The sequence below is a fragment of the Lagopus muta genome, chromosome 5, assembly GCF_023343835.1.
Source record: "Lagopus muta isolate bLagMut1 chromosome 5, bLagMut1 primary, whole genome shotgun sequence".
In the NCBI taxonomy this organism is placed as follows: Eukaryota; Metazoa; Chordata; class Aves; order Galliformes; family Phasianidae; genus Lagopus; species Lagopus muta.
The window spans coordinates 24,443,756-24,460,075 of NC_064437.1; the positions used below are offsets into that span (position 1 = coordinate 24,443,756).

The following is a 16,320-nucleotide window of genomic DNA, read 5'->3' on the forward strand; positions in this document are numbered from 1 at the left end:
AAACTATGAATATAAACAGTGTCATGCCAAGCTGAGCAGCAGTTACTAATAGCCTGTTTTGACGAGCAGGCCATAGGGAAGGCTACATAGGTCTCATTCCACTAAGTCTAACCTGTCCAGTTTCTTCTCAAGCTTCACAATACATTTGTCTCTTAAATTGCTTATTTTAAAAGACTACTATGAAACTTAAGAGTTCTGCAAGTTTGATTTAGGCCTTGGCAGAAGGTTATAGGCATTTAGACAGATGTACTGCTAAAAGAAACAAGCAAAAAAGAAGATTTTTTGAATGTCACTGCCCTCTTGAGGGAAATTGAGTTGTAGTGCCTTAACAAAGCCATTCTTCCTGCACTGCTATTCAGGTCACACCAGAACTCCCCCCCACTGCCTTACTGTATGGTTCAAGATGAGTATTAGCTCCTGAAAGGCAGCAGGTAGCTTCACAGCTGGGAATCACTTATCTCTGGCTAAAGCATAGCTTTGGTTATGTTTTGCTTATAGGTATTTTGGGGACAACTAGACAAGCCCCTCTGAAGCCACAAGAACCTACTGGAAATCCATAAACTTGTCCCTGGAAACCAGTAGTTTTGTTTCTCCATGAATTGTAGCCTTTTATTTTACCCAACAGATGTTGTCAGAAAACCTCTGAGAGCAAGAACCAGAACCTAGCAGTTACTTTGCCCTGCACGTTTCTAATCTCTGAGCTATACAGGCTTATTCACAGCCTAGCACAGCATTGATTTTCAACCTTTTGGCTTGCCTGGGCTGCAGTGAGTGAAGAGGATTTGTCTCAGGCTCTGTGTACAGCCTTGAATCCTCTCTTCTTTAAGAGAGGAAAACTCTAGTAGTACACATTCCTACAAATGTACAGAACAAGTTTTATTTTCCAATTGGAACACTTGACAGAGGAAGTTGAGAGAGTGGGGAGGAGAAGAAGCATAACATAGCAATAGGATTAAATATCCTTATATCAGCTATTTTAAAAATTGACAGTACTTGAAACAATTGAAAAGCATTCTCAAAACACTGTGGCAAACTAAGTGCCATCACAAGTTAAGCTACAGATATTCCTTTGGTTTGGGGTTTGTCTGTTTTTTGTGTTTTTTTTTTGTTTTTTTTTGTTTTTTTAAAGGACTGAACACCCAAACATGGACTTGAATTAACATATGTGAGGATCCAATACCACCAAGAGCAGAAACAAGTTCTAGCATCTAGTTAACACAACTGTACCTCTGAAGATACACCCTTAAGGGTTCACCAGACACCAACATTCACAACCAGGAAAATTGGTATTTAGATGGAAGCTCTATCGGGATTTAATTCTAATTCAGTCACGGTAGTAGAATATCAGCTATTACTGCCTTATCTTGAACACTTTGTCCACTCAGGCTGGCCCAAAGTGCCAGGTCATTCAAGATTAACATTGCCAAGATAGTTTCTTTCTAGAAAAAGTAGAATTTTGTCTTAAACAATTTGATGTTGGCAAGACTGACTTACATTATTACTGCTAAAATCAGGTACTGGCCAAACCGGCCAAATCAGACAGGCTAAACTGAGCATTTTCTTACCCCCAATAGCAAGCTATATACACCATGATCTGTCTAGAAAGTTAAATATGTTCTGTCATGGCTTTTGACAAAGCTGTTTTTTGCCTGGAATAACTCTCCATCTCACACAAAGCACAAGTTGCTGAGTTCAGATATGAAGATAAACAGAAGAGGAATACAAGTGAAGGCAGGTCTAAGAACTACTTCCAGGACTCTGAACTCTAAGCAGTCCCTTCTGCAGTTCAGCAATCTTATCTTCTCTTGAGGCTGCATAATTCTTTGCTGTCTTTATGAGAGAATCGTGACGCTTCTCCAATCCAGCCTTCAGGTTTTGGTATATCTCCTATGAAGGTAAATGAAACAAAAAACCACACACAACTCCATCAGAAAAGTTAAACCCTTATAAAGCATAAAGCATAAGCGAGAGAGGTCTCATGCAATTTCAAACTTATTGCTTCCTTGGTATATAGAATACAGGAAAGTTACAGAACCTCCTAAGACCAAGAGCAGCCACAAGCAAAATCCCAGTATTACCATCTGTTGTATGGCTCTGGTGCTCACAACACTAAGGTTGTCAAACAGCAGCACAATATTCACACTGGTGCAGATTAACACAAAATGGAGCAGTATCACCAAAGACCTCTGCCCTGCAGAGAAGGACCTGGGGGTGATGGATGGATGAAAAGCTTAACCTGAGCCAGCAGTGCGCTCTTGCAGCTTGGAAAGCAAATGGTATCCTGGGTTCCCTCAGAAGAAGGGAGGCCAGCAGGGACAGGGAGGTGATTGGCCCTCTCTACTCTGCTCTTGCAAGGCCCCATCTGGAGTACTGTGTCCAGGTGTGGAGCCCCAGTACAAGACAGAGAGCTGTTGGGGAGGGTCCAGAGGAGGCCACAAAGATGATCAGGGGACTGGAGCAGCTCCCCTACAAAGACAGGCTGAGGGAGCTGGGCTTGTTCAGCCTGGAGAAAAGAAGGCTGCGGGGTGACCTCATTGCAGCCTTTCAGTACCTAAAGGGAGCCTAGAAACAAGGAGAGTCAACTCTTTGAAAGGGTAGATAACTGCAGGACAAGGGGAAATGGTTTTAAGTTGAGGGAGGGGAGATTTAGGTTGGATGTCAGGGGGAAGTTCTTTACAGAGAGAGTGGTGAGGTGCTGGAACAGCTGCCCAGAGAGGCTGTGGATGCCCCGTCCCTGGGGGTGTTCAAGGCCAGATTGGATGGGGCCCTGGGCAGCCTGGTCTAGTATGAAATGGGGAGGTTGGTGGCCCTGCATGTGGCAGGGGGGTGGAAGATTCATGATCCTTGAGGTCCCTTCCAACCCTGTGATTCTGTGACCTCTGTCCCTGCGACTACTATAGCTGTCCTTCCAGCACAGACAGTACTTCAGCACCAAACAAATAGAAGATGCTACAGGCTGACTGCAATCCCTTACTACTAACCCACCAGGATTTCTGCCTTTCTAGAACTGACCTGGACAATCCTCCTCCTGAAACTGTAGGAAGAACGGGTTTGCAACATGGCAAATGTTCCTTTATTTGAGGAAGACTGTCAAGAGGTTACAGCATTGCTTGTCACTACAGCATGAAGGTAAGGCCTCAAGGAATAGGTCCCAATGGCCCAACAAAATGAATAAAATCAGACTGCTTAGAGCTAGAAGGTTTGTGATACAGAAATGGACGTCACTGAAACTAGGATAGTATCTGCTACAGATACACATGAAAAGACAAGTTCAGTTTCATCTCTCAAAATACTGGGCCATCATATCATTCCAGAATCATTTCCCAGGTTTGCAAAGCCCATTTCTTCCACACATCACATACAGCATGCAGACACATTGCAAACAAATCCTAGCATCACAGCAGAATCATAAGCTAGTGCTCTGTGTCTCACTATCCACTCCAACCAACACCTACTCAGCTTACTTGTTTTTAAGGCTGATAAGAATTATTTCATCTGCACAGACCAAGCTGAATATCAATTTCCAGACTACCAAACAGATTTCCTTTAGAAGATAAACAAATAAATAAACCCTACACAACTCACTTTAGCTTTCGTTTCTTCTTTTTCAGCATTCTCATTCAGTTGCTGGATTTTGAACCTTGTCTGCTGGATTTCCTTGTGAATTGCTGTCACTTTATCATATACAGCACCCCTCTTTTCCTGAACTCTGTTAAAATATCTAAAGGAGGGAGAAAAAAAAAAAAAATTAGTACTGAACCACTCAGCCAATTCCAGATTAAGCTTAACCCCCCCCCCCCCCCCCCCAAACTTGTATTTAATTAGCATGCCAAGTGCAGTTTCTAGAGACAATACTGTAAAGAGTTTACTTGCTCTGAAAGTACAATTAGGAAATGTGGATATTTGTCTAATCCTTCATCTGGAATAGTATAGATACGAAAAACAGAATTCAAAATGAAGTTACAGAGATCCACTGAAGACCCTCAGTTGCTGTCAATCAAAAACTGCTATTACTCCAATAGAACTGACTCAGCTGAAGCCTGCAGATAGCTGGACACTCCATCTTTGAGCCTTTGTAGAACAGATGTAGAGAGCCTGGGCTGAAGGCCAGCACAGGCTTAGGACCCAACCTAGGAGTCTGAAAGCAACACAGTTGCATTTGGTGTTTCAGCACAATTGAAAGTCACATTCTCCTCAGCCTCAGATCCCCATATTCCATCCATCTGTGAACATTATTTCCAAATTCTTCCAAGCTTGCAGGTGAATTTAGCTAGCTCCAGCTGTAAGCTGCCATGTAATCAGCAGTGTTACTGTGGGAACAGGAGATCTGCAGAAAACACTTAACACTTTATACTATTTGCACAATAATTACATTTGGAACCGTAGCAGCTGCTTTCTCTGAAGATTGGGCTGAAATCATTCAAACTCACTGAAAGCATATTTATATCTTTCTACCTCAAGGGAACAGTGAGGACACATTTTCTTACCCACCAGTGAAAACTTGTTTCCAAATCAAGGCAACCTCCCTTTCTCTCCTTCTTATCAAAGCATCTAATTTAAATACTCAAGGGAAATATCTAACATTAGAAACAGATAAATTGGCAGCAACATTTAGTACAGAGGAGCATTAGGCTATTATTTTCATTCTTTAATTAAAAGCTGCTTTTCCTTCCAATCTCCCTTTAGCTGATAGTGCCCTACATGAAAAGCAGAGGCCTAGGAATCTTGCTGCCTTTCTGCATGATGGTGACTTAGACTCCACTCTCACTGATTTGGAGAAAGAAAGAAAGCTTTATTCCACCTTTTTTAAGCAACCTCAGCCAGTAATTTTCCACATCCCTTTTGCTATTAGTGTACAAAAGCATTATATAACAAGCTTTCTTTACCACAGTTCAGTACAGTGAACATCAGGGAAGCCATGACCTTACAACACCACACTCTGCTACTGCAGAAGTGACTGCTGTGTGTAAACACTGCTCTGCAACTTGCCTTTAGCATACAGTAGAAAGAGAGATGGGCTAAGAGGCTTTGATCAAATGACACTTTTCCTTTTGTTTTAGAAGCATCATGTCAGGATAATGCTCCTCTGAGATACGAGCCCCATTTCCCCATGGGTCTTGAACATCTTTGATAATGAGCAAAAGTGGCAAGGGAAATTATGAAAAATTCATGAAAGGCAAATGGGGCTTTGTTGAAGTCTGATAAGTTAGGAAATTATCCCAATGTGACATTCTCTTTAAGAAGATAAAAGAATCAAGAATAAGCATTATAAATTAAATTAGCGATCCAATAAAAGAATTGCTGTCAAGTCACATTGCAATTATTGATTTGAGACCCCAACTCCCTGCCTGCAGCACTACTGGTCTTCATACCAAGCTATCCCACATCACTCATTTTCCTCTTAGCGCTAAGCTACATGTTTGTACCAGGCGTGAACGTTGGTAGCACATAACGAAGACATAGAGCAGCAGCAAGCAGAAACATCAACTCATCCTTACTCAAATACAGTGTGCTTATATTGCTCAACATCTTCACGCTTCTTTTTTATCCTTATTTCAGCTGTAGACAGCCTCTCATGTTTTGCAGTGACCAGTCTCTTCAGGGACATTTCATCCGTCTTCCCTTTCTTCAGCTCGATTTGAGCACTCTCCAGCTGGTCTTCCAGATTTCTGACCTGCAGTATGTAAAAAGCATTGAAATAAACCAAAGTGGGGGATATAAGCAGAATGATAAACCATATTATGATAATGATAAACCATTATATACCAATTATAACCAATTATATAATGATAAACCATGTTAGAAGTTCCCTAAGATTAGAACAGTCTTCCTGCTTTTTAACGATTTGATAGCTGACCAGCTTTCCTTACTATCTCCCAGTTTATCTAATTAGAAATACATCAGAATGAGCAAATTACTATTTGTATCATTTTTAGAAGCTACTGTGAGCTCTGCTGTAGCTCTTAGGCTATGGTTTTATGAAAATGTCATACAAATAACTTAAAAGACTATGCTGTTTTTTCCCTAAATGCTCTTAACAACTCTATTCTCAGTTTAGTAGTAACTAGCAAGGTACTTTGTGACAAGCACTTCACCAGCAGAAGCTTAGCATAGTACATCAATAAACTAAAACCTTGAGAGATAAAGTAATCTTGAAGTAACAGTTTATTTGCTCTAGTTTCAGCTCTATATGCAGAAGAGAACATCTCACTTCCATTCTTCTTCCATCATTTCCTTCTATCAACCCCCAGATAACAATTTTAGGTCAGGTATCTATGGCAACAAAGCTTGTGACTATTAAAAGTGGCCAAAAGGACATTAGTGGTACCCAGCAAAGCAGCAGCTATGTTTTACTGATGTTTCCATAATGAGGTTTTAAAGTGATCCAAATTCTTTCTTTTGTGAGCAGACAGGAGAAGAGAGCAGATGTTTACTAATGACTCGACTCAGACTGACATTAAAAGTTCTCCCTAACCAAGTTTAACTTAGGTAATACAAACCTCTGCTAATACACTGGCCAGTCTTTCCACATTTGCTGCCTGTCTTTCCATCTTCTTCTGATATAACTGCACCTCCAATTGGCACGATGGCAGAACTTCAACCAGGTCTCGATAGCCTTCGTATTTCTCAATAACCTCTTGCTTTAAAAAGAGAAAGTATTAATAGGGGAGTTCAGCAGTTACTGTCAACGTTGTACTGTGTATATTGACTTCTGCCCATTTCTTTCTTGCTAGTATTTGGACAACCTGGTCTAGTGGAAGTTGTCCCTGCCTATGGCACAGGGGAGTGTGGAAATAGATGATCTTTAAGTATAAGTCACTCAAAAACCAGTTTAAAACAATGGAAGTTCAGTAAGATGCACTTTTAAAGTTTAAAATCTCCTCATGTGAAGGAAGGGAAAAGCAAATCTCACCTTGGATTTCTTGAGTTTCTTAACAGTCTCCTTCATTAGTTCCTTATAATTCTTCAATTCCTCTGGACTCTCCACAATTTTTGATTTCAGCTGCTCTTGTTCTTCTTTCAAAGTAGCCATTGTCACTTTAAGTTCATTCTAGTTACAAGGACAAGAGAACTTTTGGTCATTTAAGTTGCCAATTGCAAAGAGGAATTGTGAAGCACAGTTCACATGATCTCACGACCAGATAAATTCTTTTCTCCAAGTCATTCCTTCTTAGGAAGTCCTTTAAAAAAATTCCTGTGAACATCAACATTCTCAAAACAATTAACAGCCCACTCTGCTCCCTGAGCACACTCAGTGGTACAGCACTGAGTTGTAAGAACAGTATTTAACCCAGTGCTTCACAGAACACCTGCCAGCTAATACACGTGGTAAGCAGCTCTCTCCTTCAGAGCCCCTCACCTGGGGCAACTCAGGCAGTCACTGCAGGGTTTCCAAGTCAGCTGTGATGCTCACGTGGAAGAGCACCACACTTCCCATGGCATGAAAGTGAAGCAGTTCTTGAAAGATGAAAAAACACAACTAGTAACCACATGAACATTAACTAGCTCCGAGAATAATCTAACCTTACAGAGATTATCTATTCATTGAATTAACAAGCTACAGCCTACACAGAGCTGTACTCACCAGTTTTCTGGTCCTCTCTGTAATATCTGACTTCTTTTGTGAAATCACTTCTTGCAATGCTGCCTAAGGGAGAAGAAAAAAGAAAAAACAAATTGAAATAAAATTGAAATAAACATCTCTACAGCTACTGCCTCCTTTGTCCTTCTATTAGACACGTATATGAGATCTCACTGATTGTTTCTTCGGTGCACCAAGACTAGAATACAAAATTGCAGCCTAATTGCACTAACAGAAGGCCCTCCAACTATAGAAGTCAAGCCCACGGTCAACAGTATTCATGGCAGAAACTTGACTTAAAGTAACATCCAAAAAAAAAAAAAAACCTAACCACATTCTTTTTCTCTCTCTCCAACACAGCTGAAGAGGTCTATGAGGTCTTAAGGGCAAGCCTGCCATTGCTGGGCAGTTATCCCATCCTGTGATCGACCCTGCTGTTTTTGTTAGCCATTCTGTTGGGTGACCTTCCTAAGGCCTCCTGTCACCTGCCATGGCTCATCTCCAGTTCTCATTCTTAAAATTCAGGAGCAAGAAAAAACAAGAACTTACAGGGAACAACAATAAGTGGATCTTCCAAGTCATAGCATTAACGTATTTCAAGAAGGAAGAACCAAATACATTTCTGTGTTCTCTAAATCTGATTTCATGTGTGTTTTACATTCCTTACAGGTAATGCTAGAGATTAGACAGGACTTAGTGTTGCAATAACCACTTATGATTTAAATCTGAACACCCTGCTTTCTTCTCTGTACGAGACAAGGAACAAAATAAAAATCAACAGAAATAATGTTGATCAGAAGCCTTGGCACCAGTTCAGAGAAATACACAAAGAGATCATACTGTTTTCCGACGATAGTCATGGCTTAGAAGTTGCTCCAGTTCTTGAATGTCATCCGACAGTTGCTTGAACTCTGCTTGCTGTTCAACTGGAACAGTGCTAAGCAGAAAAAATAAAGACATTAGACAGGTCCAGCATCACCATAATCAGGTGAGAGTACAACAAATGAAACAGTCTTTCTCCAAACGCTTTACAGCCAGCAACATCATGGATCAGGTCGAAACAGTCTCAAATTAATACAGCTTATTTCCCTGGGCTTATAAGCCTTCCTAGGCAAAACATCATCTAAAGAGCTATTTCAGAAATAAGCTGTACAGGTTAAAGTAGGACCATATATTTAATGATAGCACTAAATACAAATGGGCATGAAAGAATACTTCCACCAGTTTTGCTTGGAAGTACGAAACCTGCATATTGTGATGTGCCAGAGGAACAGTTCATATTGAGATACAACTATAGCTAGCTAGAGATCCTCCTGCCTTGCACATATCGAGAGCAGTTATCAGCAAAGAAGCTTTTGGTTTTGAAAGCAATCTTGGGAGCTAGCCATCTTTTTAGCCTATTACCTAAAAGCAAAACAAACTTAATGGGACAAAGGTGTAGGCAGTGCAACTAAGCTACCTAAAACAGAGAATAGGGCAAATCTGTCGAATAACTGAGGAATGCTGCTTCACCCATCCATTAAGTTAAAGATCAACTTCCTAGAGCTATATAAACAATAAAAGACAGATGACTAAAAACAAACTATAACATCAAGTTCCTCTTTAGTCTCCCCAATATGCAAACCAGAGTATCTTCTCAAAGCAACTACACAGACCCAAAGCCACACTGTTATTTCCTGCCAGCAGCCTTTCTAGCTTAATGCCATCAGAACTGCCTCTGTAACCAAGTGCAACACAAAGACATCTCTATACTTTCTGCTTTATTTCCCACCGAGGCTAACCAGCAGCAAACTTAGACAAGTGCCAAAGGAGAAGTGAAGCCTGCTCAAATTAAAGGCTCCTAAAGGAGCAGAATTGGGCATATAAATATTTTTTTCCTTATTATATATAATAATATATATATATATTTTCTTCTCTATAATACATGTGGGTGCATGTGGTGAGGGCTCAAAATGGAGGAGAAGCTAGTCAGATGAAAAAACAATAAATAAAAACAGGCTACAAATTCCACTCCCATTAACAAAGATTAATCAGTGTCTCGATTTATTACACCTACACACTTAGATTCTGCCACCTATAGCATTCTAGTCTCACAAAAAAAGAAATCATATTACTGAACACAGTCACATCTCTTATAGACTGAAAGGAATTTTATCTGCATCAGACAGAAAGATCCTGGGACCTTCAGTCCTCGTACTCACTTTAGCTTCTCCAGCTTCATTTCTAACTCCTGATTTGCTGTCTCCAGTTGTTGGTGTTTCTCCATAGCAGATTTCTGCAAGTTAAACATTCAGAACTTTTTGTTTCAGAGGAGTAGTTTCTCTTGAGTCCTATGAGGCCCCTGCTCATCATTTCACATGACATGCACGATCTCTGAACTACTGAGATATTCAGAGAGAAACCACCTGCAGTTCTAGCTTCAAGCCAACAATCACTACATCTATATTTTCTCCAAACAATTGGAGGTGTCAAACCTTCACTTACAAGGCTGAACTACCAAATAAAACTGGGAAGAAAAAAAAAAAGCTGACAGCTAAAGTAGTAGCTCAGCCATGGTACCAAGCAGAAAACTTTACAATGTCAACAAGCCCAGCCACTCATTCTTCTGAACTGACATGTTTCCCTAAGGGCATTGCAAAGTTCTACATGGAGCCATTTACAGTAGTTGTATTTGATGTGTAATGTAGCTGTACAAGAATTTTTAGCAAATGGGTACCTGCTTGTATTACTTAGCTATATTTAAGATTCTCACATTATTTTAGGACGCTGTTGAAAAAACACAACCTTTATGTTCCCAATTGTAGGTTAGCATTAAGTAACTTCAGTAAGAGTGTGGAAAAACAGCATCAGACTTACATAGCTCAGCTGCAACTCCAAGTAGGCCTCGCGTCGGCATTCTCTGAAATGCACAAAGTTGAGAATGCCGCTCAAGAAGCGAGCTGTCCTCTTTGCCTCTGAAATGGAAGTTACAAACCATCACTACTTCTGTCCCTGCACACACTGTAATTGCTTAGAGAAAACTGGGCAAAGCATAATTTGGAGGAGAGACAGAAATTGCAAGAGAGAATATGTATTAGCTCTTTCCCTGCTCACCTTGCAAAGATTTCACAGGCTGCAAGAAAAGCAACTATGAGCTTAATGCCAGATCTCAGCAATCCTATGCTATGTAACAAATTAAGAAAATGGCACCTAATAAAAAGATTAATAAAATACAGCCTCACTGTGTTATCCTACTAAAGGAGTAAGATGGAGAACCATCATTAAGAACCATCCGTAAGGTCAGATGAGTAGCTGGTGGGCAGGGATAGATCTCCATAATAGTTGCCCACCTGACTAGGTCACACAAAAGAGCCTAGATAACAAGCAGTGGCCACCAGCCCAGGAAACACAAGGCTTACAGTGCATTTGCTTACTTGGATTTATAACATCAGAAATTTGAAAATCATTAACCCGGCACACTGGAAGGAAGCGCTCCCTGCAAAGAAACAAAACATCTTCAGTGATTACTACACAGTTTTTACACTATATACACATAGACTAAAACCAGATAATGTCCTCTCATTGCAGAGCACATGCACAGCAAGCACACAGCAACAATAAGCCTCAGCAGAATAACACAGTAAGACTACTGTGCAGATCAGCATTAAAAACCTGTATTCTTACAGCATCTCTTAGGATTTCTATGAATACTCACCTGCAGAGCAGCTTAAGAAATTCCTTCACTTAACTGAGGGAATCAATTCTGCCCTTAAAACAAAAATGAAGCTACAAGTGTAACACTCACACCACTTCAACAGATACATTTAAACAGAATTCAGAGAAGTACTTAAGATCCTTCTGTCAGGTGCAATAGTGAACTTCAACTCATTAGAAGCATTGGAGTTTTTTGTTGTTTTACTTCGTTTTTTTAAAAAAAATTATCCTCCACACAACTCAACTACATGTAGCCTCCTAACACATTCATTTGCCTGCTTGGAATTAAACTCCGTTACCACATTGCTGTCGCCTGTTCACCTGAAAACTTTGTTTTGCTCAGAGACGAGTAGTGGAACCAACCACCAGAGGCACACTGCCCCATTGCTTCTAGTAACTCCCTATAAACATTCCATTAAAAAGTGCTATCTTGTACTTACATATGAATATACAGATTACAAACTGGTAGAAAGCCTTCAAATATCTGTGGATACACTATATCAACGTTGACTGGCATCTGAAAAGTAAAGAGAGCCAATACATAACCAGAGCACATTCATGGGAGAAAACACAGGTTTGATCCCACAGCGTAAGCTCATTAAAATTAGATGAGGACTGTCTTCCATCTGTGGTAGACACAAGTCAAGAGGCAGAAGGATGCTATCAAGTTAGCAGATGAATCACAGAATGGCCTGAGTTGAAAAGGATCACAATGATCACTGAGTTTCAACCCCCTGCTGTGTGCAGGGTTGCCAACCACCAGACCAGGCTGCCCAGAGCCACATCCAGCCTGGCCTTGAATGCCTCCAGGGATGGGGCATCCACAACCTCCTTGGGCAACCTGTTCCAGTGCATCACCACCCTCTGGGGTGGTGATGCACTGTCTAGCAGAAACAACAGATAAATGAAGTGTTAATCAGAAGGATATCAGTTAGCCTAGACCACCAACTGCCCCTTGCCCTGCTTTCCTCTCAATTAACAGAGTAGAAGTGATTAACATTAAAAGCATCATTTGCTTCCCCTCTAACCCAGTCTAAAGGTCCTTCTAAGAGACCCTCATCCATCCATGGTCAAAACCAGATTCCCAGGAAGCCTGTATGTTTTTGTTACAACATATACAAACATTTATTACAATATATATACACACACACATATATATATATGTATATATAAAAAAAGAAGAGTATACCACTTGCCATTTTCTAGTGAGGTGATAAAAGAGAGATTTGACAGCATTTCATGAGGAAAGCACAATTCTTTTCTCCTTTCGCATCTCCTTACCCCCTGCCAATGCATACATACCATGTAGAAGTGCTCCAGGCGGATCCCATACACTTTCTGCAGAATTCTTATGAAAATCATGTGCAAAACTTCAGGCTGAGGAAGCAAAGGGCACAAATCAGCATTGATGAGGACAACAAAGCAGTTCTGCCTTTTAACACGTGAAAAGCAAATTCACCAAGACAAAAACAAGCTTTCCTTTCCGGCTCCTTGCAGCTCAAGCATTAAAATACAGCTAAAGGAACAGCAAGCAGCCCTGCTAACGAATACGGCAGTGCCTTAACACGGGGCTTTCTGGTCACGGGGCGCGCAACGCAGCCCCACAGCACGCCGGGGGCCCTTACACACCTTGAGGGTGGCGAACAGGTCGGCCTTGGTGAGGTTGCGGGCTTCGGCTCCCACCAGGACGTGGCTGCGGAGATAAGCGACGATATCATCCGGGCTGTAGCGGGGAAAGGTCAGCGCCTCCATCACGGCACCAACCGCCGCTCCGCGCGCCGCTTCAATCTGGCGGGCGCGCCGCGCGCGTCACGCATCCGCCCCGCGCTGGCCTATCAGCGGCGGCGCTGGCGGGAGGAGGGCGGGGCTTTGTCAGGCTCCGCCCCCTGGCGGCCGTTAGCCGTTAGGTGGCGAGGCCGGCTGAGGAGCTGGGGGGAGTGGCGGGAAGGGCGGTGGCTGCTCGGCTAGGGCTTCGCGCCCGCAGCTGCGTGACGGCTACCGGCCTGCGCCGGGAAGGCGGGTCCGGGGCTTGCATCCGCTCGGCAAAGCCGAAAGGAGCGGTGGTTTGAAAACTTTGGTTGGCCGGAGAGCTCTCAGAGTGGCGCCCGGCTGCTGGCATCGCAGCTACGGTGCCGTAGCGAGGCGCTCCTCCGCCCTTCTGCGCGCAGAGAGCCGCGAAGCCGGGCTCGGCTTCCAGCCGGGCAGCCTGCCAGCCAGTCAGGTGAGTCGCCGATGTAGAGCACGTCCCAGCGGACACCCGTCTCCTCAGCGTCTCCTGCCGCGGTCCCCCGGGGGCTGAGCGGTGCGGGAGCGGCGGGCCATGTCTCCCGCAGGTAGATGGCGGCCCCTGAGCCTCGTGTTCCTCTTGGGGATGGGGATGGCATCGGGGAATAGCGGCTGCCCGAGTGGGTGCAGCTGTCGGTACCTGGAGGTGAACTGCACCGGACGGCAGCTGCAGGAGTTCCCCGCAGCCATCCCGCTGGACACGAGGCAGCTGATCCTGGCGGCAAACAACGTCTCGTACCTGCCGGCGGTGGAACTGAGCTTCCTGGCGGATCTGGTGTACCTGGACTGCCGGAAGAACCTGTTGGGAGATGACCTGGATTTCACTTTCGTTGGTGTGGTCAAGCTCGTCTACCTGGACCTCAGCTTCAACAACCTGACGCAGGTCACCTTCAGCACCTTCTCACAGCTCCTCAGCCTGGTTGTGTTGAAGATCTCGGACAATCCCAACCTTGTAGCAATAGAGAAGGATGCTTTTGCCAACAACACCTGGCTGAGGCACCTGGATGTGAGCCGGACTGGTTTAACATTCCTAGATGCCAGCACCGTCCAGGTCCTGCCCAACCTGAGGATTCTGGGGCTCTCTGACAACCTGTGGCACTGCAACTGTTCCTTTTTGGACTTCATCACCTGGATGACAGAGAGCAGTGTTCATTTTCCAGGTGAGGGCTGTGTGAGCAAGATTCCTCTCCTCTCCGTTCTGTTCCTGGGTGGAATGGACAGGGCCCTCTGATCTCTTTTCATTCAGCTCATTGGGGCAGCGCCACTGCCTGTCAGCCACGCATCCCACCATCAGCTGTTGCACAAAGCACTGATCAGAGCAGCAGGGCTACACACTTTCCACCCTCAGTCACACTTGCTCACATCCTCAGGACAGTAGGGGAGGTACAAAACACCTGGCAGCAGGCTCAGGAGGTATCACTGTGCCTGTGAGTCACAGCACCCTGCAGCCACAGTGCCAAGAATGACGAGCTGGCTCAGGGCAGATATGCTCCGGGAAAGCTATTTCTCTGAATGTCCTGCCTTTTCTCCATCTGCTCTGATCTTCTGTTGCTGTTGCAGTGTTGGTGTGTCTGTAGTGGCCAATTAGTCCCCTTTGTGATCAGTAGAAATGCTTGCAGTGCTGGTCTGTTCCTCTCTCTCCTCACCTCCCTGGAACAGCCCCTCCAGCCCTGAGCTCTCCATTGTTGATCCTGTCCCATTAGCTCAAATACTGCCTGTGTTCAGAAAGGAAAGCCAGCATCTATTATCTCACAGCCTGCACTGGAATTTGACAGGACATAGGCAGTATTTCCCTGGAACTGAATCATTCCTGAGTTTCCCCTCTCTCACAGTTGCAGGTGAAACTATGCCTAATTGCAAACCACTCCAGTTTCCAAACTTGACTCCCAGTGTGCAAGCCTTATCGCTCTAGTCTAAAAAGACCTCTTTCCCTTTAGCCTTGTCACTTTAAAAGGTGTTTGAGGCTTTAAAATGCCAAATGCTCTTGTATTGAAACAAAAGTGCTTGATCAGCATAGATGAACAGCACAGCTAGTTTGTCATAATCCAAACAATGCCATAATCCAAACAGAAATATTTTCCTTGGAGGCACTGCCACGGAAATCATTCTGGCAGGCTGGTGGTTGTGGCTTGGCCAAAATCTGGCTGATTTCTCCTAGGCTATGAAGGGAGAAGGACATGAAGTGTGGAGAAATTTTCCAGCAGTTTAGCAAACTCCTCCATCACTCTTCTAGCAGTGATGTTTCCTGCTCACTAGTGTCTTAGACACAGGCAAGAATCTTGCTTTGCTTTTTTCCTCTGCAGACGCCAACAACATCACCTGCTACACACCAGAAACCCTTCGTGCCTTGAAGATGCCTGCAGCAGAGGTACAGCTGTACTCCAGCTGCCAGACCCACCTGCACAAGCACGACTACATCTTTCTGTGTTTCATTGGCTTCTGCATATTCTTTGCTGGCACTGTGGTGGCCTGGCTGGCTGGCATCTGTGCCGTCATCTACCAAATCCACAGTTCAAAGGAGGAGGAGGAGGAAGAAGAGGAGAAAGATGCAGCCACTTAGGGTCAGCCCTACAAACCTTTCCGGATGCTGTCCTGGGAACTGAAGGCAGGCCCTTCTGAGTGATTTCCCAAACTTTATACGCAAATTTTTTGAAGTGAAATAAAGCCACAAGAGAAGATATTCTCTGTGCTCCAGTTTTACTCACAGTGCCACCGCTGCATTTCTTCTTCCAGTGAGACTCAGGACTTTGGCAAAATGTTCAGTGTGAGCCACAGGAGGTGTGGACAGTGCCGTGCAGCAACCAGCAGCATTTACAATCCTGCTTTCTCACGAGACCACGGAAAAGCAGGGCAGCATGCAGCCTGTCCTGCCACAGGGACAGGTCCCAGCAGCCAGGGAGCTCACCAGGGCCTTTTTGGCCACACTGGGGCAGCCTAGATAGCTTACTTCTGCTACAGGGAATCTGAGAGCCTCTGCTGTGGAAAGGCAGAACAGAGAGGTTCAGAGCAGGTCTTCTGTGGGCCTGGGATCCCACTGGATCCTTCTTGCTTCTCCATCCTACCTGTTACAGCAGAAGACACCACCAGTCCCCCTGTACCTCCACTGGTCTGTGAGCATTTACAGAACCAAGTTTTGTGTCGCATAACCCTAGAAGTGACTTTATTTTGAATGTAAGAAATACCTCTCACATGCAATCCAAGTGTTCTTGGAGATGGCTTGTGTTTCCGTCCCAAGTCCCAGGGCTGCACGTTCAGGGCAG

At 43.9% G+C, this 16,320-nt stretch overlaps 2 protein-coding genes across 2 annotated transcripts; one reads left to right on the forward strand and one right to left on the reverse strand.

Moving 5' to 3' along the window:
• Positions 1–1,112: 1,112 nt before the first annotated feature.
• Positions 1,113–13,069, reverse strand: NUF2 (NUF2 component of NDC80 kinetochore complex). The gene is made up of 13 exons (XM_048946714.1): positions 12,905–13,069; positions 12,578–12,652; positions 11,716–11,792; positions 10,996–11,057; positions 10,439–10,536; positions 9,784–9,857; positions 8,423–8,519; positions 7,586–7,648; positions 6,914–7,051; positions 6,501–6,641; positions 5,499–5,674; positions 3,586–3,721; positions 1,113–1,887 (listed from the first exon to the last, which is right to left on the reverse strand). Exons 1-13 carry the CDS (start codon positions 13,025–13,027, stop codon positions 1,738–1,740), a joined length of 1,410 nt encoding a protein of 469 aa, XP_048802671.1. The 5' UTR covers positions 13,028–13,069; the 3' UTR covers positions 1,113–1,737.
• Positions 13,070–13,384: 315 nt separating this feature from the next.
• LRRC52 (leucine rich repeat containing 52) lies at positions 13,385–16,172 on the forward strand. Its single transcript, XM_048945133.1, has 2 exons — positions 13,385–14,220; positions 15,364–16,172. The coding sequence occupies exons 1-2, from the start codon at positions 13,596–13,598 to the stop codon at positions 15,618–15,620; spliced, it is 882 nt and encodes a 293-aa protein (XP_048801090.1). The 5' UTR covers positions 13,385–13,595; the 3' UTR covers positions 15,621–16,172.
• The last annotated feature ends 148 nt before the right edge of the window (positions 16,173–16,320 follow it).

Excerpts from the sequence above, each read along its gene's own strand:
- LRRC52 (XM_048945133.1), top strand. The coding sequence starts at position 13,596 with ATGTCTCCCGCAGGTAGATGGCGGCCCCTGAGCCTCGTGTTCCTCTTG. Across the intron at positions 14,221-15,363 it reads GAGCAGTGTTCATTTTCCAG|ACGCCAACAACATCACCTGC; the intron begins GTGAGGGCTGTG and ends TTTCCTCTGCAG.
- NUF2 (XM_048946714.1), bottom strand. The coding sequence starts at position 13,027 with ATGGAGGCGCTGACCTTTCCCCGCTACAGCCCGGATGATATCGTCGCT. Across the intron at positions 10,537-10,995 it reads TTCTGATGTTATAAATCCAA|AGGCAAAGAGGACAGCTCGC; the intron begins GTAAGCAAATGC and ends CTTCCATTTCAG. Across the intron at positions 7,649-8,422 it reads ATGACTATCGTCGGAAAACA|GCAGCATTGCAAGAAGTGAT; the intron begins GTATGATCTCTT and ends CTTCTCCCTTAG.